Raw genomic sequence first — 26,855 nt, forward strand, 5'->3', positions numbered from 1 at the left:
CCTCTTGAACAGGTTATAGCAACGAGTTTTTCTCAATATTTTAGAGAATTTATTGGTTTCCTCTTATGCAGTTAGAAACCTTGTACACCACAGCTTATACTGATTGTTTAAAGCTATCCACTCAAACCAGGCAAACTCTGCTTCAAGTTAGGCAGACCAGTGAAAAGGTCTGGAGACACAGATGGATTTCAGTCAAAAGGCTACATTTCAACCAACTCAAACATGAAGAAAGTTGCTGTGTGACAGTATCCTATGGCTCCAATCAGCAATTCCAAGATTTCAGTGCTAACTACAGTCACCTCAACTATCCAAAATCTCAGACTACAGCACTACTCATGGACTCATCAAAATTATATAGAAAATCATGCAAAATCATTCCAGATATTACATGCCATGCAAACAGCAGTACATTTAAAAAAATTTAACAGCCTGATCGATGCCGTTTTTTTATTTTTGTGCTTCAAAAGACAAAGTTTTTCTTTCTTGTTCTAATGTACTGATCTCAGGATAGAGGCTGTTTATGTGGGAAAAGTAAATATTTTTAGTCCTGGAGACAGAATGGTAAGTGGTGTAAACAGTCAACTTTTAAACTCAAGACTAGCAAGATTGATGTGGTAAATGGTGAGAATCTTTCCTGACAGCGAGAATGAAATCTGGCTAAAAGAAAAGTGCTGGTATAGTTGTGAATTCAATGGCTGTCTACACAAAGCAGTCAATTTGTCCAGGTTAAACAAAGAGGCTGTTTAGAGGTAAATATGGGCTTACCTGAGTTAGAAGAACAAACTGAGCAAACTGCCAGGGAAGCATGAAAAAGATATTAGAAATACACAGTGCAATCAAGCTTCCTGTATTAATACTCGGAATCCTTGGGAAAAAGAGACAGAATAGGCATCAGTAAGTACAATTACACAGCTGTTTGCATACAATTGAAAAGTACAATAGAAAATTCAATAAAAACACAGTTACCTTGGAAGATAGCTAGCAATACTGATCAACTACAAATGACACTGCTCAAGTAAATTTAATATATTTTTTTCTTGAGTTTCCATGACAACAGCTCTGATGTTTAATGTTCCTAAACTATTTGATGAGTCACTGATTACCAAACAAGTCTGATCCTGGCAGTATGCAGTACAGCAGGCCAAAGCATGTCATTTGCAAGTGCTTCACCTTCTTGTGACAACTCTACAGTCAGGTCACAATCATTTCCATTTCAACTGAAATCACAACTCTTTCAGAATGGTCTGCATTTGAAAGTGATTTAACTCCTCTCTCTCACATTTCTTCCATATTTACTTTCTGCTAGCAATCAATCCTGAGTGATGTTTCAGGGAAGGAGACAATGACAAGTACATGAAACTCATCTGTTACTGAAACCCCAGTCTATTCTCCATGTCCGGAAATAATTATTTAAAATATTTAATCCTGCGTTCAAGTTCAATTCTGAAACATGTCATGTGTCAAATTTCACTAAATTCTAAAGAGCACATATCTTTTCCTCATATTAAAAAAACACAAATCAGTGACAAGCATGAAATACTTTTGCTTTAAACATTAATAACTACAAATCAGTATGACCTAATAAAAGAAAATTGGTGGTTATAAGTACTAAGTTCAAGTAAATCACAAATACATTGTAAATCTGATGCAATGGAGTTGGTGGAGAAGCCCTTAAGTAGGAATTGTCATGCTTATTTTCTAAAACAGAGGCAAGACAGTAATAATCATGTTGCAAGCCAGAAATAATCATGGAAAAGCAGGGCTAATGAACTCAAGAGCAGCCCTGCATTAATGTAATTAGACTGCTCTAAGTCATTGAACTAGTTAATGAGACTAGTTAATTAGTCATAGAAAACTGCAAGAACATACTAGCTTATAGGTGCCTATAGCATCCTTTGTTGCTAAGCATAGGCTTACTCTACGTGCAGCCAACATACCACTCTCCAAGAGGGACAAAACCAATTGATGAAGTATCAGCTTGTTTCTCATTGGAAGGAAGAGACATCAACCAAAAATTCTGATTTTTACTTTAGACACGTATTTGCCAACACAATAATTCTGATTTTTATGTTAATCATGTCTTCAAGTTGCAAAGTTTTTCCTTTTAATTAGTGAGTAATATGACTGCAGTTCTACTGGTGCAGCGTCTGTAATGTAACAGCCACAGGAAAGTTTCTTTGTTAATGATACCATTGTTACAGCACATGGAGGCATTTAAACAAACATTTAAATAAAGGCAGTTAAACAAATGTCCTGTGACATTCAGTTTTTTTAAAGCATTGTGAAGACCCAGTATAAACTGAGAGGTACCTGAGAATATAGGTCAAAAGCAACATCTGCATCACAAGGAATGGGTACGAGAAACTTTCACGAAGAGGTGGAGTCCACATGACACGAGTGCACTGAAAATAAGAACTGGGTTAGATGGTAACATTCACTGATATATTTCCATAAAACCACGCATCTGTATTTCAAAATCAATGACAACAGATACTCCAATAAAGCAAAAACCAAGCTATATGAGGTTTTAGTCAGAATGTTATAAAGACAAGCCAGGAAGCAGAAAAGAGGAAGGAAAAGGAAGTGGCTTCCACACTTGGGGGCCTAATATATGCTGTTTAATTAAAATAGAGCACTGCTTTTCCAAAATGAAATGTGGCAGCTAGAGAATATCCAATTAAAAAGCAGGGCAGCAGCTACTTGTCCGCTAGTTTTGCTGAAATAATCAACTCCTAGGTAAATAATTCTCAAATTCATGCAGTGACTTGCCACACTTAGAGACAGTGACAGTGTGTTGGGAGATGATCTGAAGGATAAAACAATATATTCTCCATTATGCTAGAGTTCTTAAGGTTATTCACATTTTTATCAGTAACAGCACATTAAGTATAAAATCTCAAGCTGCCCTGCAAAACAGGCCAGTACACTTGACTCATGAAATTAAATTCATACATACCCTATACTACTTATATATACATAACTTATGTATTCCACTCTTTAACCCTAATAAAGCCAAGCATAATACACTGAAGTCAACTGAATAGTTTTTTCATTAATTTCTTAATTAATGGGGTTCATGACAAACAAATAATGGGCCTCATGGCAAATGGCTCAGCTACAACTGCTATCTCCAATGTCTTCATTCAGTTCTTTATAAAGTGCTTGCACTGACCTTAAAAAAAAAGACCAAATACAACTTTACAGGAGTAATCTGACATACAAAAAATAAGGTTCAAATTGGCTATCAAGAGATTTGCATTAAAAATTAGAAGTAAGTTCTTTATAACTATAAGAGAAAAATGTAATTCACCTTAACATGGGCTTTTATGAATCTATGAAAATAATGCAGGATACTGTGGCCAGGATGTTCCTTTTCCTTTGCTTCCTAGAATCTTTAAACCATTTTTTAAAATATTGTTTTACCGAACAAGTCACTAAAATCAACATTATATAATTCCTTGCTTATTGTCTTGCCATTTCCCAAGTATGTTAAATTAATAGTGTAAAATAAAAGCAAAGAACAGAAACTCATCACATTAATCACAGTCCCTGACATCTAGAAGTACTTTGTAAAAGCTGCACCAATTATCATTAAAATAAACCTTTCATAAATATATGCATTAATATGCTGTCCTCAGCTGACTGCACAGATGTGATGAGTTAATTTTTTTTTAATAAGGAATAAATATAATCATGATTATCCTAAAGCAGTGTAGTCATTTTGCATATTTTTCAAGACTACAGCAACATTTGGTTTACCAAATCTTACGATACTGGAGAAGATAAGACAGGAAAAAAAATGATGAGCATATACAACCATAAAAAGGAAGCATTATCTTAGAAGTGGATTGACTAACGTAGGCTACGCTACTTTTCTATATTTGGAATGTAACGCTAAACTCAATCATCAGTGGATGATTTATCAAGGCTGTAAACTCACTCTGCTGCAGGTAGAAACATATCAGATTTGTCTAAGTTTGAAATAATGAAAACACAGTAGCAGAAGCACAGCACAAACAAAAACATACAGCCTTAGGGTCACTAGCTCAAAGCCAGAGAGCATTTTTACATACCACTTTTACACAGCATTAGAGCTGAGATACCAAGGCTTGCAGATCAGGCTTACTCGTGTACTTCAGTCCTATCCTTCCCAAATAGGAAAGGAAATTTTTGGCAGCTGGTCTAGCTCCACTGTATGCACTGTCGACCCACACAAGATGATTTGCACATAATCACAAGCCTGTCAAAGAGCTGGGCCTTTCTTCCACACACACAGGCACACCCACAGCATGGCATTCAACACAGCACCCCATGAGGAGAGAGTCCCTGTGCACCTCTAACTACAGGTACTACCATAACTATATACACAACAACATCAAATAAGTCTGAGTTACTCCATTCAGCTACAGTCCAAACACAAAAGTGCCAGCTCAGATCAAATGCTGCACCTCTGCAAGTATTTCCTATTGCTCTCCAGAAATCCATGCAGTTGAGCTTGAATCAGGGTCGCCTTCCTGAAGCCCTACCTAAGCCCAGACTACATCTGTGTAGAACTATGCAGATCTGCTTTCACATCATTCTCCAAAACACACTATCTGCTTTTTCCCCAAGTCAAGTCACTCACAGAGAGAGAAGTCACCTATGGAAAGAACTGCACTGTACCACAGTGAAATAAATGGTTTTTTGCTACCACTGCCTTGAAGTTTTCAACACGTTTCTTTCTGAAATTACACTTACCACCTTGACAGACCTGGTAAACAGTGCCTATTCTATTTGTCTTCACAAGCAAAGGATGAAACATCATTTCACTTCAGGACGCCATTAAGAATAGAAATCCACATAAAATGCCATATTTACACTCACAGAGCACAAAAAAAAAGTTTACCAACTCTAATGTTCACCTGTTCTCAACCAGGCAGTTCAACATCCATGGGTGACAATGCTTTAATACGCCTAAATTCTTAAATGCCTAAATTCTTTAAACATCCCCCAGGCAAACATGGGGGATATTTTAAGAAAAGACATTTCAAATGAAATGAATTTATTTTCAAATTTCAAATGAAATTTGAAAATAAAATAGCCATTTTATCACACAGATTTTTGTTTTATAAGAGAACTGTCAAAGCTTACTGTGAATGGAAGCATCTCAAATTCTGTTATGTACAATACATGTTCTTACAACTCAGTGTTCTCTACCAAGTTCAGCTCAGTAAAGTAACAAAACAAAACATAAATTCAACCCTAAACCAATTTATAAGGTAGTTAGTTTCTATTTAGAAGTTTTTTACAAATTTCCATTCATAAAATGAGCACTAAGGGAAAAAAAACCCCAACAAACAGCCCAAGGGAGTAAGAATGAAAGCTATGATTTTTCCTCCAAAATATGAAACAATGACGTGAACAGCATTAACTGGGAAAACCAAGAGATGCTGTAAGTGACAGTTCCTTTATTTCTTCTTTCCTGCGATGCAGCTTACTTAAATTTAGTACTGGAATCCTTTACATACATACACTATTTCTAATTTCTGTGTAGCCTGGGTATAGTATGTAAGTAATACAGAGGTTTCTTTGCACTTTTCTTTGTATTGATGAATTCCCAGTAAAATATACAGAAATTCAAAAAAGCTTCTGAAGCTTACTCATATGGTAAATGTAGCCCAGTTATGAGTGGTATGGGCACAAAAACAGAGTATTCTGATGTTTTGAAACTTGAAGTCGTTGTGCTACTAAGCTTCAATCCCAGGACCAATTTACAATATATTTCTTTTCTGATTTTTTATTTTAAGCACTAAAGGGACATTGGACTGCACTATGTATTTTTCCGTCATAGTCTATTTTGTTTCAATTGTCTTATTAATTTATTTTAATTGAATTTAAGTTATTTAAATTCAATCTTAAATCAGTAAGCAACATCACTACATTTAATGAAATGAGAATTAGCTTAAACTTCAATAATAACTTAAAAAAAAAAAAAAAAAAAAGGAGTGGTGGGAGAGAGAAAGAAACCTACCTCTCCATGATTGAAAAAGAAGCACAACACGGTCACAAGGCCTCCTAGACGACTCCCACTGTGAAAAGAAGTAAAATAGGTACAACAGAATCTTATCATGGTCAATGTTGCTTAAAAAATGTGAAGCTGCACTTGTGTACAGCTAAGTTTATTGGGGGAGAAGGGAGGAAAGCTTTCAAACATCAAGGGAAGGCAATCAGTAGAGTACATACAATATTAAAATACTAGTTAGTCAGACAGTGTTTATTTCAGAGCAAACCAGTCCTTCATACATCAACTCTTTTTCACAGAACACCAATTTTAATGTTAATAACTTGGAAAACAGTTATTCCACTGCTCACAAATTTTGGTTCAGATCATTACGTCCGGTGCTTTTAAAAACCAGGCAATGTAAATGCAGTACTTCTTCCCTAATACCATGAGCAGTAAATTTCAGAACCTGCATGTTCAATCACCCAACAGGAAATTTTTGTCTGGATCTAAAGATTAATTTACAGTAATCAAATCACGCACATTCAAAAAACATATTGAAATTAATTCATTATATGGGTCAATGCAAGATACAATTTAATTTTTATGTGAAATACTGCAATGTTAACATGAGGAAGCTTTTTAAGCCCTTGACTTAATTGTATTTTTTACATTTCCATACCAATCAAATTCACCTATTGAATAAATAGCAAAAGGAAACCCAAAGATATTACTTTGATTTTCCCATTTCAAAAGAGCAATAGAAAAGGCTCCTATTTGTTTGAACAGATTTGTAATTGCTCAAGTTATGTGATATAAAGCAAAGAACATTTTTGTGTACACATGTTCGCTACTACTCTGAATGACAGATGATACCATTTTTGCTACTAAAGAAAAGCAGCAGCCAACTGTTAAGATTCTTGAAAAAAAAAAAAAACCCAAACCAAACAACAGCAAAAAAAAAAAAAATCAACCACACACAAAAAAAAAACCAACCAAAAAAAACCCTTCATTAATATACAAGTCAAATATAATCATTAGGTTCTGGGTACAAAATCTGAGAATTAAAGATACCAAGTGCTAAACCAATCTCCAGGAACTGTGCATTCTTGCACGTAAAACTCAACTTTACATCACGTAAATTTGAAAAGCTTCAATACTAAAATGCAAAATGACAATAAGAACATGATTAACATTAAAAATGTTAGCCCTAGAAACAAAACAAAAATTTGCCAAAAAACATCCCAAACCAGAAAAAAAACTCAAGGTCTATGCTTTCTAAAGAAAGTAGTGAGAAATAAAGAGCTCACTGATTTTTCAATGACATTCATATATAAAATGTGAATTTCTGTATAACTCCCTTAAGAGAAATATTACAAACAACACAAATATTCAAAGTTTACCTACTTCCTCAAAACATGCATTAGGCAACTTCCTCTTTTTACTGACAGTGTCTGCCCTGAGCTATTCCTTATTTTAACAATCAGCACATGCTCGAGAGAGAGAAAGAAGTAAAACCCACGGGAGGGGAAACCAATCACATCTCTGAGGAAAATATAGCTGCCTTTCACTTTTTGGCAAAACCAACACATGAAAACAGGTGTAAACAGAAAACATATTTCCACTTCTGCTTTTCTGCTGAATGTGGAATCCATTTTTGTATGAAAGTGTATTACAGCCCCTGAAATGTAAGGACAGATACTGAAAGCACAAATTTATAGAAAAAGGGAAGTGCATACAATTTGTCCAAAAGAATGCATTAGGTCAAAAAATATTTTGCCTTCTCAGTTACATTAAAATGGAAATACATGAAGATCAACTTGAAGGAAAGCACTAGGAAAACGCCAGTCTTGGTTAAAAGTACACCATCATTCAACTTGTTGTAAAAATGAGTCACAGTGATAATTTTAAGAGCAGAAATATGTCAGAAGCTGTTTAAAACACATACAAGCATCTCGTTTAATCCACAGACCAGTGGTATCAATGAGATACAGTCTCAAAAAGTTTTCGACAATTTTTTTTCCAGCTTAAAATAATCATTATGTTAAGCAAAAAGCTTCTCTATTCCAGTAAGTTTTTAGTGACAATGTGTATGTAAAAAAAAAGCACTACTGCTGTATGAACAAATCATCAATATCCCATAAAAATATTTTTACATTCACTTTTTCAAATTTTGTCTAAAAACTGATAGTTAATACCAACTAAATAGCCCAGTCTCAACTGCCTTACCTGAGGTATGTACCATATATGAAGAACAGTGACATCATGAATCCATTCAACAGAAAAATCACAGCAACATAAAAGGAAGCAGGGTCTCCCAACCCTAAGAAAAAACAGTTAATATATGTTGTCAAATATAGAAGAAAAGCCATATTGCTTAAAAAACACCATACAATCAGTACACTATCTTAATATATCTATATTACATATAAACTATCAGTATAGCATCTCAGTGTATCTACAGAAAGAGACAATTAGAAAAAAAAAGTAGATGTCATTAAGACTATTAATCAGGAGACCACAGCTTTGAATAAAAACCAGGAAGAGTAGGGGTAGCTACAACCTTGGGGCAGTCAGTGACAGAATAAGCCAAGAGGGATGCACTAACTGCAGAGAAAAACCTGTGAGGTTTAGAAGGTAGAAATACTGCTAAGAATATTCTCTAGACTATATTTTTATTTCATAGAGCTTTTTAGAATAGGTTTGTCAATCCTAGACTCACACTTCCCATCTCTTGCAGGAGTAAATCCATCTTTAAACATATCACACACAATGCTCTTTGCTTTCTTTGTTTCATTATAAGCCAAGATATTTTCCAGTAATGCAAGTCTTTCAATTTATTCATTAACAGACACTTCTGCGCTTGCTCTTCTGCTATTATTCCCTTTCCCACTATTTCTTTAAACCCTCCTGGCTCTAATCATTTCAGCAATACAGCATAAAAAACCTTATTCATTAAAGTGAATGGCAGCAAAACTTCAGTTTCATATACAGAACTGATTATTCCCCACTGCTGAAAACACAGCAAGACAGTTTTCTAAAGTAAGATGATGATACGCTCACAAAACACAGTGGTCTCAATAGCTGGTGCTTCTGTTGGTTTTGTTTTCATGAAAAACAGGAATGAAAGGTTGTACACCATTTATTGCTTCTTACAAAATTAGAGAAAGTGAACCATTCAAGCTCTGAAGTTCTTACAGCCTTTGTGCAAAGGAAAAGTACTACCCTGTCATCATACAAAGGCATTCTAAATGATAAAATGAAACAACTTCACAAACTATCATCTATTATTCAGCTTGAACTGACTGTAGAACACCTCGAAAGCACTCCTCGGTAAGGTACTTTTATTGTTTAATACCTACTTGACAAGCCACTATTTCAAACATGGGAAAAAAAAAGTGGCGGTGTCCTTTGGAGCACAGTGTCAAATCAAGGTTTAAGGTTGAAATTCTTATGCTGAATAGCTGCTCATGTAAGGAAGAGGATTCTTCTCAGCAGCATCACTAGGTAAGATTTCTCTAAAAAATCTCCAAAATTGAAGGAGGAAATTTTGAAATTAAGGAAGTTGGAATGTATTTGGGATCCTTCAGAAGTTACAAAAATTAATACACGTACAGTAGGGTTCCAGTTACATTTAGGACATCACATTCTTTGTGACAAACCAACATTATGAAGGCTCAGACCATAACTGTGAAGTTTTGAACTCCAGGATAGTAATTCAGTCTAGGCCAGAGGAGTTATCTAATAAGCAAAACCCACATTCTTCACACTTAGTAATACAAGAATATTTATTATTTCTGAAATATGTAAAGCCACAAGTGCATGCATCCAAGGAGAAACCATGATAAATCAGAATTTACCTTCACAGCTTTCAACAGGACTAAGCCCTTTTCCTCTGTTTACAGTCCAACATGTCTTTGTTGGTACACCAAGGAAATCCATAATGGTGGTATATGTGCGGTACCAGCTGGCAAGGACCACCTAGGGGGAAAACAGGATTAGAAGTTTCTGCCCAGAGTAACCTCTCATGACAGCTGGCCCTCTTCCAGGCTCATTTTCAAACTCAGGATTTATCTCAGCACTTTCGACCACCATTTCCTAGAGGCATCTAACAGACTTCATTACCAGACTAAAATTAGGCCTATTGATACTTAGATACTTTATAACAGAAATAATTTCATGCATCAAGCTGCAATATTCAGAAAAAAAAACCCTATGTAGTGCATTGTTTGGAAGGCTCTTCATTTGAGTATTTTTGTTTATTAGACATTAAAATCACAGATGTTGTTGACAGAGGACAGTGGACCAAATTGAACCTATTCAAGTCAATTAATTTTTTTCTATCTCACAAGAATATTAGTGGACCAAAATTTAAAGATTTTTAGTCTGTTTAACTTTGATAGGTTAATTTTAAGCATGCGTTCAAATGGCTTCCAGATGCAATGTAAGAGAGCATTTCCATTTTCCATGCAAATGCTGTAATGTTCTTATAACAACAACTCAACTAAATCCCAACACCTGAGACAGAAAACATCAGTACTTTACACACAGCAAAAATGAGAACTCATCTCACAGCAAAGTCATTAGTTAATAACATTACCTAGCTATTCTGCCAGGATATAACTGACTTTATAGAGTTCATAAATGAGTAATGTGGCCATTCCAGTTGAGCTGCTTTGAAAGTTATAACCCAGGGGTTCCCAGACTGACAATATGTTTCACCACTGCAGTATTAGCTGCCTCTGCCCTGTGTCACAGAGAACATATATAAGAAAGATGATTCTCTCTTCTCGTTCCCCATACAATTAATAAAACTCTTTATGTCACTTCTGTCTCCAAGAAGGGCAAGAAGGAAAAACACACAATGCGTGTGAGAATGTGATGGAGTAAATCCTCCTGGAAACCACTTCCAAATATACAAAGGACAAAAAAGTGATTTGAAGCAGTCAGCATGGATTTAAAAAGGTGCAATCACACCTGTCCAGCTTTATAACCTTCTAAGATGACTGTCTTGATAGACAAGGAGACAACTGTGGATATTTTTTTAATCTGGTGCTCAATCTGTTCTACATCTTAAGATTAGATGATGGCACAAGGGAACATCCTCAGCAAATCTGCAGGATAAACACTGGAAGGAGTGACTGATCCTTGTGCTGCCATTCAGAGGGACATCAAAAGGCAGGACAAATGGGCCAACAGGAATCTTCCCAACAGGGAAATGCAAAGTCCTGCACTGGGAATGAACACCACCGTGCACCAGTACAGTTGGAAGCTGACCACCTAGAAAGCAGTTTTGCAGAAAAGGGCCTGTGAGTCCCGGTGGACAATTTATACGTGAGCCAGCAGCAAGCCCTTGAAGCAAAAAAGACAAATATATCATCAGTTGTATGTCACCAGGACAAGAAAGGCAACTCTTCCCGTCTACTCAGCTTGCTAAGACTCTATTTGCTGTGCTGAGCTCAGTTCTGGGCTGCCCAAGACAAGAAGGACATAGAATAAAGATGACCAAGACAGACTCTTTTTGGTTGACAAGAGATGAGACAATGAGCATAAATTCAAATACAGGAAATTCCACTTATACATAGGAAAAAACTTTTTTAATTTGGGAGTGGTCAAACACTGGAACAATCTGCAGAGAGGTGGAACATATTCAGATTGAAACTGGAGATGACCTGAGCAACCTGCTCTACCTGGTTTGAGCAGTGTTGAGACTAGACGATCTTCAGACAACCCTTCCAACCTCAACCGTTCTGGGATTCTAAAATTCATTAATTTTTAATATCAAGACTCCAATCATCATGGCTCACTTCATATGTGGCCTTCACAACCTCACAATGTAAATCCTGTATATTTAAAATATAACTACATCTTCCTAGACCAAGACTCCATGCCTCAACATTGTGCCTTACAAAGTACAGTATCCTGAATTCCTGGAAGCTTTCTAAACATCTGTGCCCTGCTGCTTCTGGCAGTGCACATGTGCTTACATGAACCAGACACTGCCCCATATAGAGACAGACATCAATAGGCCTGGAGAACCAAATCAGTGTCTTTCTTCTTATCACCTGAATGTACTTTGTTAAGGACATCTGTATGACATATTTGCATCACCAGCCCTGAAGCTGACATTAGCCAAGCATATAAAACATTCTTGCCAAACCAATGTTGCACAAAAAAATATCCAATTACTAATTTATCAACTTAACCATTTCATCTGTTTATGTCACAAGTGCCTGCGTCTGGTGCAGATTTTACACGTGAATGCTCCTTAAAAAGGTATCAGGCTAGGTACTTCAAGCAAAAAACCTATTTTTGCCAAAAGCTACTTTACATGAAACAGTTAACAAGGGCATAGAAATGGAAACAAATCAGTAAGCAGCACAAAATTGCTAGGTCAGTTGGAGCACAGTGATGTTTCTGGAATTTCTACTGTTCTGTATCAGATAAGGCAGTAAATGCAGAACCTGGCAAACAAAAGCCTAGCTTTCAGACCCAGGAGCGCTCTGTGGACAAGGCCAGTCCTTTGCTGCAAAAGAACATGTAGAAAAGTCAAGCCCTTTCACTAATTGCCTTTGAGTGTGCACTTTAAAGGCAACTACATGGATCTTTGTAACACACTCCTCATTTCAACTCACATCTTCATTATCACCACCACACACAGAAATATCAACTGTTCCATAACAATGAACATCCAGAAGCAAACTTAACACATTATCTCTCCACCACAGAAACTAACACATTATCTCTCTGCCATTTTTCAACAGAAATGAAAACACTACAATTACTAGAACAATCTGACTATGGAGAAAATCACCTCTGTTTGGATTTTAACATTGTACAGCTACAAGGACAACCTTGTAGCTTTTGACAGTTTTTTTTTACTGCTTATATGTATAATTTACATAAATGATTTATTGATTGCTACACACTCATTTTACTTTTTTTCCTTTTTTTTTTTTTTTTAAGTTTTTAAGGCTAGTAATGGCTGTACACGTAAGTGAACTATTTTACTTTTCTTAATTCATTTAACATCCTATTTATCAATGGGATTTCCAGATTGGTTTTGATGAATTTAATTTTAATATCCATTAAACAAACAAACATTTTATTAGAATTCAGCCTTAGTGCTACTAATAGGCTGAAAGAGCTGGAAAGATCCCAAAATATCAAACAGGAAATGAAACACTTTCAGGAAGCAGGACTGGATACTGAGCATCTGAAAGAAAAATTTTACTGCCAACAAATAAATCCACAAGCATCTTCTCACCACCCAGCGCCATTATAATCATAAGAAAATTCTGTAAATTTGAACAACGTATTTCAAATGTCAAGTTGCACCTACTGACAGTTTTATAAATAACAGTTAAGTGGAAACAGGAGTACTCAAGAAATACACTTTAAAACCCCCCAAAGCACTATGTACAGGAAGTCTACACATTAAGCAGTAAATGACTGAAAGGACTAGAGGAGACTATTTGTCTGCTTTGCATGCCCACACAGGCACAGAAAAGATGAATGAATTCATACCTTATCACCAGTTTCTATGAGCCAGTATAATCCTAGAAATCTGAATGAACAGAAAACCTACACACTTTGCACTGTAATCAACCCAGCATTCTTATAGAATGTCAGCCACTATATTTGATTTCATCATCCAGTTTATTTAGTCATCTTTAAGGATGATACTGATGAGTCCTTAAGAACAAGTTCATTTGACCAGTAATCCTTGATTTTTGAAAGTCAGACTATAGCTGAAGTCAATAAAGCTTTTTCAGCTAAAGGAAATAACTCTTTAGTATTCAAATAATGATCACAATAGGGCACTTTTAAAACTGAGCTGCAATGAACCTGGATTTAAAAAAAAATTCCAAGCAAACCTTTAATAAATGAGAGGGCAACAAAAAGTGCTCATCGACATAGCATTTAGTTCTTCCAGAGCAAGGACTTAAGAAGCAAATGAAACCACTATGTGCAACTTGTACAAATACATGCACACCAATAACTCTTACACATACAGTTCCTGACAGCAGCTCTGCTCCATCAGAGCAGAAGAATGAGTATAAAAGCTAGGACCCAACAATCACAGCCATTATTAGCTGGTTCTCATAAAAATAAACTCCTGCTGACACATGAAATTACAGAAATGTACATTAATCAAAGGAATATTCCCTTTGCAAAATGTTTGAGACACACTGGAAAAACCCTAAGAGACAGAAAGCTCAACTTTTCTGTACTTTAAACACATGTTCTTTTTACTGACAAAAAAGCAGAGTAGGAATGTGACCTAACCAGGTAACAAGTCTAACATTAAGTACGCACAAATCAACAGCAGTCAGTCCTCCACAGAGGAATTTCCTCTGCAACATCTAAGTAAACTATTACCACTCATGAATTTCACAGCCACTGTGTACTGTGATGTGCTTGGTTCTGTCAATTTTGTGTGTCCTACAAAAAATGGAAAACAAAATAATCTGTTGCAACCTGCATCATTTCAGTCATTATTGTCACATACTACTGATGCTTCATACATCTTATTTCCTGAAGTACATAACATCAGCAACCTACTTGCTTTCAGGGAAAAGAACAAAAAAAGGCAAGTATAAAATTGGTCTGCAACTTTTGGGCACAAAATACTAAGATGCAGAAAGCTTTCATAGCTGATTGAAAATACTTGAAGTTTGGAAATTGATCACAATGTATGAAGTAACTTTCTCATTTGAAATCTGGAACTGAAACACAGTATTTAAGCAACACTTCATAAGTCACTGTAACTTTACAAACACATTTTCCAGACTAACTTTTACAAATTTGTAGTCAAAGCTAAAACAACCAAAGATTAGCAGAAGGTATTATATTTAAAACATAGCTCACCTCTGGGTAAAGATTGAACCTTTGTAAGGTGTTAATCACTAAAGGATATTCAGTTAGTTTGTCATTCATAATGGCGCATACTCCACTCCAAAATGATGGTGCCTCAATAATGATCTTGAAGTAGGAATAATAAAGACCCTACAGAAGAACAGATTAATTATTCACACTTCTGCTTCAGGAACCACTACATACAAGCTTCATCTTTAAACAAATTTTGTAACATAACAAACAGGACAGGCTTATTGAAGACGACTATCCAGTTTTTCAAATTTCTTCTATTACTGCCACCAAAACAAGTGATGTGGGTTTCCTTCCACTTTGTTTCATAGCATACTTGGCAATCTCTCATTTGGGCTGGTAACTACGCATTAAATAGTGTTTCACAATTCTCAAAATAAAAGCAGACAAAAGGTGTGTGTGTTTGTATGCATATGTCGACATATATTAATTGAAAAATTATTTAGACAAAAAAGGCTGCATAAGAATACTATAAGTGAAAGCAAGGTACAAGGTACTAGCAGTTTTGTATTTTGGGTCCTCCAGAACCATACTTTTAGATTATATTTTAAGTGAACTGTGAAGTGATACATTCATAGGGATCAGCTGCAAGTCACACAAATACTTTGCACGTCAAAGTGTAATGCACAGTAGTTGTAAGAGATCAGTATGCATACTTATGCAGAATGTATTAAGACATTTTGGAAAGCCCGTGATTAGATTACAGACAGAAGTTTTCCAAACACCGAAACATAATCTAACCATTTCCGTGCGAAAAGCCATTTCTCTTTCTAGAGTTGACAGGTGAGAAAAATGACGGTCATTTTCAAAAAGAGTTGTTATGTGACACCTGCCAAAAAATAATAACAATTAAAATGGAATAAAGAGGTTTAGAATATGTACTAAGTCATAGATAGCAAAGACCATTCAATGAATACCCAAAGTTTACTTACAAACTGCTATTGTAATTTATTCATGTATTATACCAATATCCTCATCTATTCAGATAATTTTAAATTGAATATGAGCAAAGAGTATTTATTAAATTCTATTATGGCATTAGTAACAATACTATAACACACTATGTATTATACATAAAACTGTAGTGTATTTTAATTTAAGTGCAAACACTTAAGGATTAAGCAGCAATTTTTCACCTGAAAAGCAGGCTTCACTCTTCTCTGAACAGGCTTAAGAAACCTTTCACGTCATCTTCACAGGAACAGAATTATTCAGTTCAAAGATAATTTAGTCTTGAGAGGAAAGTTCTAAATATAAATTATCCCAACATCTTCTCTAAAAATAACTAAAATTTATATTTTTATTATTTTAAAATACCATATTACTCTGAAGCAACAAATTTAACCTTACCAATGTAGGACTCCTGCGAAAACAGCTGAAAAGGAAACATAAGGTGCAAAGTTACTCAAATATTTAAATAACTGAACATGAAATCGTGTTCACTGCAGTAATTGCAGCACTACTTCAGAGATGCACAGAAGGTATCAAGACCCCAGCAAACAGAAGAATAGGAACATCTGAATTACACTTCCACAGCCAGGTCTTGGAAAATCTTCTGTGGCATTCAGCACTAGGCAATGTTTTCACCTACATCTTTATCACTCAAGCTGACCCACCAGCATCTAATGCACACATTTCAGTTATTGACAACAAAACTAAATTAAAACCAATTTTTTTAATAAGCATAAATATTTTTATGATTTTTATGACACCCACTGTGACTGCTCATTCAACTCCTGCTCAGATTTTCACTAACTCATGCTAAGGCTTGGAGCACGCTGTGAGCAGCACTGCTAGGTCAAAGCAAGGGCAACCAACAGGCCAAACCTGGTGGCCTGAAAGGGCTTAAGGTCACTCTGCAGCCATTATCACCTGCAGCCTGCTGTCTCCTGCAGCCATCTCCTGCACCTCCTGGTGTATTGATTGTCTGGCAGCTTCTTCAGAATCTGCTAACTCATGGAAATGCTACAGACCAAACTTTCAAGCTTTAAGGTGAAAACAAGCTTAGCAAAAAAGTTTCTGAAGCAGATCCAACAGCAGCTGGACTCCTGAGGCTTTCATGCTTCCTAGGTGATACAGCATCATGATGAAAAAGGAAGGATGAACACCCCCACCATCATCTAGGTAATTATTTTGCTGAGAGGTGCACAAATTAGAAGTTTCAAGTTGAGCTATGAACTAGAGAACTTGTAAGTTCAAAACCTCATGCCTTAAATGATGACAGTGAATTCCTATGTTAGACTAGCCTGTACAAAGTGGACTGGCCCTTGTTCATCATGTTTGTTTTCTTTCCTAATGGACTCATAAAATGAATTTTAATTTACAGAACACACTGTGCTGTAAATATGAGAAATCCAAATGGACCATGACAACCAACACAAATCTAATTGAGACTGTAATTGCTAAAAAATTACAGACTCTGCACACAATTAGGTTCCATTTGTCCATTTGAAGACTATCTGCACTGCTGCCATGTAGATACAGAACAAGGGAGGTAGTCTGAGGGACAAAGGGAAGAGACAAATGCTGATAAAGCAGTGAGTTAACAGTCTAGGTCTCTGACCTCTTGAGCATGACAAGACCCAGAGAGTGCAGGAACCACTCCATTTCACTTGGGCAGTGCTGACAACAATTGTAGCCTACCACGGAAGCAAAGCCTGACTGAGTGAGGGATAATGGGAAGGCATTTAGAGGGACCACAGTGCTCCTCCTAGACTGAAGGTGTCTCAGTTGCCTTCTAGGTTTTCTGCCATAGAAAGATCTGGCAGACTAGTTGTCTTTAATCCATGAAAATCTTTATTGGTAATGAAGAGCCCTCTTATTCACATAGGCTTTATGGAGCAGAGAGAAAGTGGAGAGGACAACCACCCTCCCTGCTTAGACCCAGCTGTGGCCAGAAAGGTGCTGAGCACTGTGTCCCTCTCCAGGGTGCTGACTAGCACACACCTTCCCTCCTTCTGGCACCCAGACACTGCTGTTGCCTCTCTCAAGACATGGAAGGAGTCAAGTTGCTTGAACACTGGTATAACACAAAGCAATGCCTGCGTGCTGATGCAGAATATAGCCTGAGCATTAGGGAATGTACACTTGTTCAGGCTGCATGTTACAAGACTAGGGTGGTCTGTTTCTGAAAAGCAGCAGGGATAAGAGAAAGAAAAAACCTTTGCAAACCCACTAAATTTATGTGGAATGGGAGTGGACTTAATGCATACTTCGTGGCCTAGTATATGTACCCAATATATATTTCACATATTCCAACACAGAGCCTGGAAGTGCTGCTGCTACTGCCTGCACTTGTTATCATAGTCACAACAAGGTTCCTAACTGTAGTGTGTTGCAATATGACCTAATTTTAAAATTTAAGTTCTGTAAGTGAAGAGATCCAAAGTGAAGCTGGATAAGACAAAAAAACTACCACCACAAAACAAGAAAAACACACACACACCAAAAAAAAAAAAACCCCAAAAAAAAACCACCCTAAAAAAATTCTAAAATAGCTGCTGGTACAATTTAACAACATTGACCTCATGTTAAACACTTCACACAGCAGGTGAGGTGGTACTATACTACACTGAAACTTCCCTCAGAGTTTCATAGCTCCACTTCTATCACTTGAAGTAATTTTTTCAAAGGCAAGACCAGATCCAGACAACTGGGCTCCAGTTAGAAAATGAAGACCTCAATCTTTCACTTAAAACTTCAACCTTTTGTCTACTTTCTAAAAAAAAAATAAACCACTAAAATTGCTTGGTACAAGCAGAAGTTAATGTTTTAGGAGAGGTTCAGCAGCTGCAGGGGTTATTTTTATACTAAGGACATTTACATTAGTTCTCATAGAAAGCTGCAAATGTCTTTCAGAAGAGCAGGCATTGATATGACACGGATTTCCAGGTAAGCACATTAGCTCTATCAGCAATGCAGCAAACCACATTCCATACAAAAAAAACATGTTCTGCAGCAATTGTATGGAAAGAAACAGAGCAGCCCATACCTTTCTTAGTTATTGCTTATTGACTCATAGTTACACATGTGCACAAGGCATTATTTCATTTCTCAGCAACATTCACAAGATTCGTAGTAAGATTAGATACTGAAATACATTTGCATATACACATACACCAGCTATAAAAAAATAAAACAAGACAGATCACATTAGGTAAGAATATACAGTAAAGTCCAATTCATCTTAGTTACCATATTGCTGATTAACTCAAATTCACATAGTCCCAAATACAGCAAATATGCAGTATTTTATTGATGTAAATAAATTATCTATTATTATGGAAATTACATTTCACATCCAGACATACCACTTATTTCATAGAAGAAACAATGTCTTCAAATCTGATTCTTCCCTTTAGTAAATGTTTTATTGAAAGTCAAGGCAGTAAATGTAAATACATTCACAGTTATTTTGGAGAATTTCATATACATTTTCACAGTGTCATTCTATTATAAGTACAAAGTGAAGACCTTTCATAATCACACAGCAATTAATGTTAATTACTCATACTTCAGGAGACAATGGGCTTAATTCACAGACTTCCACACTAAGTCCAAATCAGCATTTTTCAACAGACTGCATTAAGCCAGTTTCTGATGGAAAACATGCAGCTCAGCTCAGTCAAATTACCACCCTTTGATCTCATTGATGTCCTTACTGGAGAGGGAATGAAGGAGGGGACAGGAAGGGAACACTACAGTCCTACTGTTATAGACACTTACACAGCTACCATGTGCTTGAACTTGGAGATGCCATTTTCTCACCCAGCCTAAGAAGCCCTTAAACAAAAGCATATGATAAGACTTTTGCAGACTAGGGCTATTATGTAAAATCTGATAGATTTCCTATTTTTGCCTGTGTGTTATTCTAAGAAAAGCAATATGAATGGCATATAAAAAGGATTCTAATTCTGGAAATTAAATACTGAAGAATACAGCCATTCTTTAGCTTTATTTACCAAGAGAACAACAAATGCTGAGACACTATAATTCAATAGGATGTGAAGAGTACAATAAACTGATTCATATTTTGCAAATATCCACAAAATGACCAAGAAGGAAAACATCAGAACTGGAAACAATGAGGAACCTGCAAGCATTGACGACTTCTGCAGCTTAGTCAAGCTGTTACATTCTGAGATTCTGTGCAATATAATAAGGATGTCTTCAGGAATAAGGCCTCAAGTCAATGCTCATTATGAAAAAAAACCAAACAGCATAAGAGGGTGAAGTGTTGTATAAGAACATCCTTTAAAGTCTGACAACTATACTGCTGCACATAAATTGGGAGATAATTTGTAAGAGAAAAAAATTCTCACTCTATAATTAAACTAGCTCCAGCTGTAGAAGCTTCTGTTTTTAAAATATGGGCCTTAGATCTAAAACAAAGCAACAACAAAAATTCAAATTCCACTAAACTTAATCAAAGCTCACTATTTCATATTTACTATATGTACATTCTTTGCTACTGCAAATACTATATGCTAGTACATACTTTGCTATTAAGATTTTACTCCAACTGAAAAAAAGCTCTCTGAAACATTTAATAGATTAACTGGCTTTCATGGACAAATTCAAATTCCAAAAATTATAAAGCTCTCTCCCTAATTTGCTCTCAAATTTCAATCAGAGGAAAGCATTTTTTAATTCTGACCATCATTTAAGCATTTCTGTGTCATTTAAGAAACTATGAGTCTAGGAAATGCTGAATAAACAGATGCAAGCAAAGCAATTCAGGAACACTTTATTCATTAATTAGTTTGTAAGCTAAGGGCTGTTTCCCTGCTACTACTTTGCAATGTAATTCATCAAACTGAAGAAACTCCCTCTGGCAGCCAGGACTACTGGTGATGTGATTAACAGTACCAGCATCTTTGGAATACCCTGAAAGTCTTTATTAAAATACCTTTTAGGGTATATCTAATGGTGCAGCTGACAAATATGCTACTACCTAACATTTGTTAACTTTAGGAATGCATCGCTTTGCAAATATTTTAGGTGGTTTTTTTTTCAAGACTTTGGTCATTAATAATTACATTATTTACTCAAAAATATTACCAAAGATAATAACATCCGAATTTACATCCCTGTACAACTGTATGTTCTTCCACCAAACAAGCTGTTGCGATTACATTACTTACTAAGAGTTGCTGCCTTTTTTTTTTTCTTCCTACAAATTAATGACTAGATAGAAGAAATACATAAATATCTGGATTTTTTTTCCTATAAATATTGTGATACCACATCAACTGCTACAGTAACAGCTTTCCAAAAGTTACCAGGTAGGAGGTTATTTCCTGTTCCTTTTCAACATCAGCTGTGGTTTTTTCTTTATCGAAGTTGTTTTTTCCAAAAAAATATATTTCCAAGCATATTTTGGCACAATTTACAATTACAGAGAAAGAAAGCTAAAAAGACCTGTATTGCCCCCCCTCGATGTATTCCTTCTACTTACCCAGAAGGAACGTGAGCCAGATGTTGCTATCAGCTTTTGTGATGAAGGCCTTTCTGTCGACAACAAATACTGCCAAAAGAACACAAGTACCTTAAGCATCACTTAAGCACAGCGTCTATAAAAGGACATCTGAGCTCTGCAACATTAGTTTTATGTAAAAATCTTGACTAGACCTCAAAAATGCTGAAAGAGACTTCATACAGCAAGTTCATGACTACACGTAACAGGTTTAAACATCACAGATAGACTACTAAGGTGACTATATAAATCATCAGGTTTTTAATTTCTGAAATAACTTTTACGAAATAATTTGTCAAAAGGGAATTTCTACACAGCTATGTTACCGGCAAATTTGCTCAAGCATAAAGTCAGACTTCTAAAGAATACTGAACCCACCACGCTTTCCAGCAGAAATAAGCTGGTCATGCCAGCACTGCAAGCTGCGATAGTCAACAGCACCAGACAGACTGTTTCAACAAGAGTTACTTACACAAACAGCACGTTTCCCCACTTCTCCCTCAAAGGATGCCGAAGTGGTAAAAAGCCCTTTCCCCTTCCCTCGGCCCCGTTTCTCGCCGATCCCTGCGTGGGTTTTGTCAGCTTTTCTCTCTCTTTACCGTCCCCGCGCTGTGACAGGCTGGAGCACGGGCCCGGGCAGAGCGGGAGCGCGACCTGGCCGCCGCTGCCCCGGGCAGCGCCAGACACCGCCCGCCGCCTCCCTTCCTCCTTCCCTCCCGCGGCAGAGACCTTCCCGCCCGCCGGACCCCGATCGCTGCTTCCCGGGGAAAGGCGTCCCGGCGCTCCCTTCCCCGGCAAAAGCCACCCCGTGCCACGGGGCAAGGGTACCGCCACTTGCCGTAAAGAGGGACGGGAAGCGGCGCTCAGCCCCACCGCACTTCCCCCGGGCGGAAGGGCCGGCTCCCATCCCCGCGGGGGCAGAGGGAGCGGAGAGGGGGCAGGGTTCGGGGCAGGAACCTCACCTCGGAGCCGGTCTCCGCAGAGGCGCAGGAGACTCAGGGGGCCGCGGCCCAGCACGTCCCGCTCCCCGTCCGCCGCGGGCCCCTCCCGGTAGGGTCCCCGGGGGTCGCCCCTGGCTCCCCGCCGGCCGCCGCCTCCCTTCCGCATGGCGCGGGCCCCGCCGGAGCCCTGCCTGCCGGGCGAGTGCGGCCGGCGGCCGCGGCTGGGGCTGGCGCCCGGCGACTGCTGCTGCTGCTGCTGCCCGGGCTTAAGCGGTGGCGACTCTTTGTTCCTGCCTCGGCTCGGGACGACCATCTCCGCATAGTCCCCGCCGGGGCCGGGGCGCCGCGCCGGAGGGGAGGGGAGCCGAGCCGAGGGGGGCGGTGCTCAGCGAGGAGCTTCCCCCACCCCCTGGCAGGGCCCGGAGGCCACGGGGCGGAGCCGCAGCCGGCGGGCTCGTAGTAACGGGGCGAGGGGGCGGCCGGTCCTCGCTCCGCCGCCGCCGCCCGCTCCGCCCGGCTGGACACGTGGGGGCGGGGGCGGCGCTGCCGGCGGGGCGGGGAGCGGCTCCCGCGGCCCCCGCTCCGCCCCGCCGCTCACGGACGCGCCGCCTCGGAGCCCGGCGAGGAGGAGGGGGAAGAGGAGGAGGAGAAAGAGGAGGCGAGAGCGGGGCTGTTCCCGCTCACTCTTTCCCTCTGCTTTCTGAGGGGTGGCCGCACTTCTCCCGTCGGTCCCCGTGCGGGCGGGCCTGCCCCCCGCGCTGCTGCGGCCTCGTCCTCCGACTCCTCTTGGTGTTTCTCTCACTTGCCTTTCCCTTTCCCGGGCCGTTCGGCTTTGTGATATCGTCTGCTTAAACAGTCCACTCCAGAAGTGCGCGGCACCCCTCCCCCCGCCCAAATTCCCAAAATTTTAACTCCCGGAAGGTAACTTGGCTGTGTTGTTGCTACGTGCTATAGGGCTTCCGCACCACAGGAAACACCCCTCTTCCTTCTTCTTGTTCTGGAGTTTATTGTGGGTTTGCCTTTGCAAAGCTACTTTTTCGCTCATGAGCACCCTGCCGATCCAGCCAAACCATTGCTTTGGGATCAGGGGTTAAAAGGCCCCGTGGCACATAAACTGTTACGCAGTCCCTTGGGACATGAGGTGTTTCATGACTTTTCCAGAGCAGTTATCTTCGGGAGCTTCCAATCACAATCCCTGAAGCTCCTACTCTAATTACTCCTCTGAAGAGCAGTGAATATACAGCACAAGAAGACCCAGCTACAGCAAAGCTGCTGTTCCTCCTCCTCCTTGTGCTCTCCTACTCAGCACAGAACAGCGCTCAAGCAGTGGCTCATCTGATAGGAATATATTAGTAATTTAAATACCACTTTTTGGTAGTGTTGTTTAAATACAGCAGAGTATAACCTGTTCAGTAAGTGCTGCCTCTCCAAACAGATCCATTTCACTCTTTCCTCCCTGACCTCTTCTTATTTTTATCTTTCTTGACTGTACCTATTCCTTGCCTCCCAGGTGCTCCTCATTCCTGTCTTCAGGCTTTTCTTTATCTGTTTACTTTCCCTAGCCTTTCCACTTTTTTCCTCTGACATACGTAGGTTTCTCCTACAAATGTTTACAACCTCTTTATGTCCATCTCTTTTTCCTAATTATTTTTATGAATCGTAGCCTGTGAAATACAAGGTTTGAGTCTAATGTGGCAAATACCATAAGTATTTTTAAAAATTATTTAACAGATAGATAACTGTCACATTGTTAGCACGGGAAAGTAATTTTGGTTCAGATTCAGCTACTGAGGCAATGGAAGTGTAAGAACAGCATGGCTTTTGCTGTCTTTGTGGTAATAGTAAGGCCATTTATACCCCAATAAGGTTGTGAAGATAAACCTGGTACTAAACAAACCAGCCTGTGGGACTGACAGAGATCCTGTGTGTCCAGGTCCTCCTGGCCCATATTTTGTTCCTTGCTGGGGGAGAATCACCTTTCTACCACTAGCTGTTTTGGGGAGATAACTGCAAAGGACACGTATTACACTGATCTCAAAAAAGCAAGCAAGGAAGAAGTACAGTTTTTCATATAAGACAGCCGGTCTCCTGAGTACCCAGGCTCTTCTTCCAACATGAATTATGTGTGGCAGTTTCGTATTGCAAGAAACATTTATCTGTGCTTATTACATACTAAATATAAATGAAGGCATAAAAGGAACACCTTTCAAGTGTTTGAGAACTACATACTATTTTCCCCACCTGCTTTTCAGGAGAAAAAGTCCCACAATCTGCTCTTCTTTGTATTTGATTTTAATTGAGTAGCCTTGTTATAAATTCAGTAACCAAAGGAGTGTGTTGTTGCTGTCTGAGTGATTGAAAGGTACAGACTCCAGATAGAGTTTTGTACATAACCAGCATAAAAAAAGAGCAATATGATACGCCCTGCTGATTTTTAACTCCTGTAACCTATATTTCAATTTTTGCCAAAATCAATAGAGTCATGGAACACTTAGAAACTTGAAGGGTGGTTATTATTAAGGTTCGTAAAATTGCTCTGGGATGGCTCAGCCGTTGAGATGAACTGGGCCTGCTCCAGCCTGCAGCAGATCAATTACCTTCAGGCTGTTTTCTCTTAATAAAACTCTTCAGGCAATTTATTTCAACAGGTGCCACCCACAGAACCTGAATACAAAGGCACATACTACTAAACAATTTTAAAGGTTTTAAAAGTTACCATAAGTATGCAAAAACAGAACATCGCATTCTTAAAAGCGCCCGTATTGAGAGACCATGAATTGCTATAGAGAACCTCCAACGCTACTTCAGAAGAGCTGCAGTAGAGCAGTACACCTCTAAAAATAAAATGACATTTGTTTCCATCTAAAAGATACGAGTAGTAAGAAGTAAAGCTTGGATTCATATCATCACAGGAATTGCATATTTTTTTGAGAAGTGCTATGTTTAATATCCAGCATCACGTTTCAGACAGTGTAGCTCATTACTAATCCTGCACGCTACAGCGAAAGGAGTGATTCCAATAAATCTTTCTGTTTATAACAAAAAAGGAAGGGTAGGAAAGAAGTATATCTCTGAAAATAAATTAGATTTTTCTCAACTCTCAAGGGTGCTGACAGACATATACAAGTACATAGGAGAGACATCATCTTAATCAGATTGTCCTGACTTCTTTTGTCCAGGGAAAGCAAAATCTGTTAAGAGTTTGTTCCACGGTTTTCTGCTGTCCCAGGACAAGGCACATTCTGGAACACGATATTTCTGTTTCTTCTAGGTCTTCTCTATCCCTCTGCTCACACATTTTCTATCATCACTGGACTGTCCCTTCATGTTTCCAAATCACTCTGACAGATATCAGCAATCTCAGCTGGATAATGATTGTGACACACTGTCAGCGGACAGTCCTCAGGAATAAGCCCCTGCTAGTGAAGCACATTGGCCTCGGCAGTTCCTATACATCCTCTAACAGCATTCATTCCTCGGGATGCTGGATGGGCCCACCTCATTACCAAACAGTCCAGAGCTTGCATTCCTCCCCCCACTCATTCTCATCTTCTGTATTGTTTCATTACACCAGTTCTCTCTTTTTCTCTTGCCTTAAGTGAGACCTTTGCTTTCTAGTTTGTTACCAAGACCAACCCTTTCTCTATCCAGTCACCCTCAAGGTGATCTGAATAAGGGTGCCTGTAGAGATTCCTTTTTTCAGTCTGTAATGATGTTTCTTGTACTGCTCTGCTTTGTTCCAGTGGAGCTGCCTCAGAGAGTATTCTGTAGATTTTGTGACTAGGCTGCTGTTCCCACCTACCACAGGGCTCTGCTTCTGTGAAGTTTCTGTTGATCCCCCACACTTTCACACATTCAGCAGCAGACTTAATAATAGCAGGACTGCATTGTAGCAAGTTAGGGAACTTCAGGCTCCCTTTCCTTGGTTCATTTAATCCAAGGTTAGCATGCAATGAAGATATGTTCTAGAAAGTATATCTCTTCAGAAAACCACTGTGTGACTGCTCCATGGGTAGATGTACTCAACCTAGCATTAAATTATCCATTTTGAGTGCTGACAGCAAGAGAGCTGCAGCAATGTGGAGCTCAGAGCCTCAGGTAACTAGCCAGGATGTAAGAGCATTTTGAGCTCCACGCCATATGGCCGTATCTGACTTAACTCATTATTTATACTACTTGAGCTTCAGTCACAGAGCAGACAAATTCTTACTTACAGAAAGAACCTTATGAAAACAGAAATATTTTGGACCTCTTCTTGTGAAGACCAGGCTGAATTTAAGTGCAGAAGACAAAGGAATCTCATAAGGCAGAAGTAAAGGTGCAGGATTGCCACTGGAGTTTGTACATGGAGGAATTTGCTAGGGAAAAACAAAACCAGCAGAATGCGGTGGCAAACTATGATATTGTGTACCTTGTCCTTTTTAACAGCTTTGTGGGACCAGTTCACTTTCTGCAGGATACAAATATTCCCCCTTGAGCTAACTCCTTTAAACATACATTGCCTGTATTCTGAGGAGGGGAAAGTATGCTCCTGGTAGGTTGGGAATTTGATCTCTGCTTGCACGTTTGC

General features: G+C 38.6%; 1 protein-coding gene across 1 annotated transcript in view; it reads right to left on the bottom strand.

The window, feature by feature from the left end:
• Window positions 1-22,598, bottom strand: part of DPY19L1 (dpy-19 like C-mannosyltransferase 1) — a 44,881-nt gene extending 22,283 nt beyond the window's left edge. The window contains exons 1-10 of the mRNA XM_038128042.1: window positions 22,307-22,598; window positions 21,327-21,395; window positions 16,220-16,244; window positions 15,611-15,698; window positions 14,852-14,989; window positions 9,841-9,961; window positions 8,210-8,303; window positions 6,011-6,068; window positions 2,311-2,402; window positions 766-865 (exon numbers count right to left, since the gene is read on the bottom strand). Coding sequence (XP_037983970.1) covers window positions 766-865; window positions 2,311-2,402; window positions 6,011-6,068; window positions 8,210-8,303; window positions 9,841-9,961; window positions 14,852-14,989; window positions 15,611-15,698; window positions 16,220-16,244; window positions 21,327-21,395; window positions 22,307-22,598 — 1,077 coding nt within the window. The remainder of the gene's footprint in view (window positions 1-765; window positions 866-2,310; window positions 2,403-6,010; window positions 6,069-8,209; window positions 8,304-9,840; window positions 9,962-14,851; window positions 14,990-15,610; window positions 15,699-16,219; window positions 16,245-21,326; window positions 21,396-22,306) is intronic.
• Between the last annotated feature and the right edge of the window lie 4,257 nt (window positions 22,599-26,855).

The sequence above is a fragment of the Motacilla alba genome, chromosome 2 (assembly GCF_015832195.1).
Source record: "Motacilla alba alba isolate MOTALB_02 chromosome 2, Motacilla_alba_V1.0_pri, whole genome shotgun sequence".
Classification (NCBI taxonomy): Eukaryota; Metazoa; Chordata; class Aves; order Passeriformes; family Motacillidae; genus Motacilla; species Motacilla alba.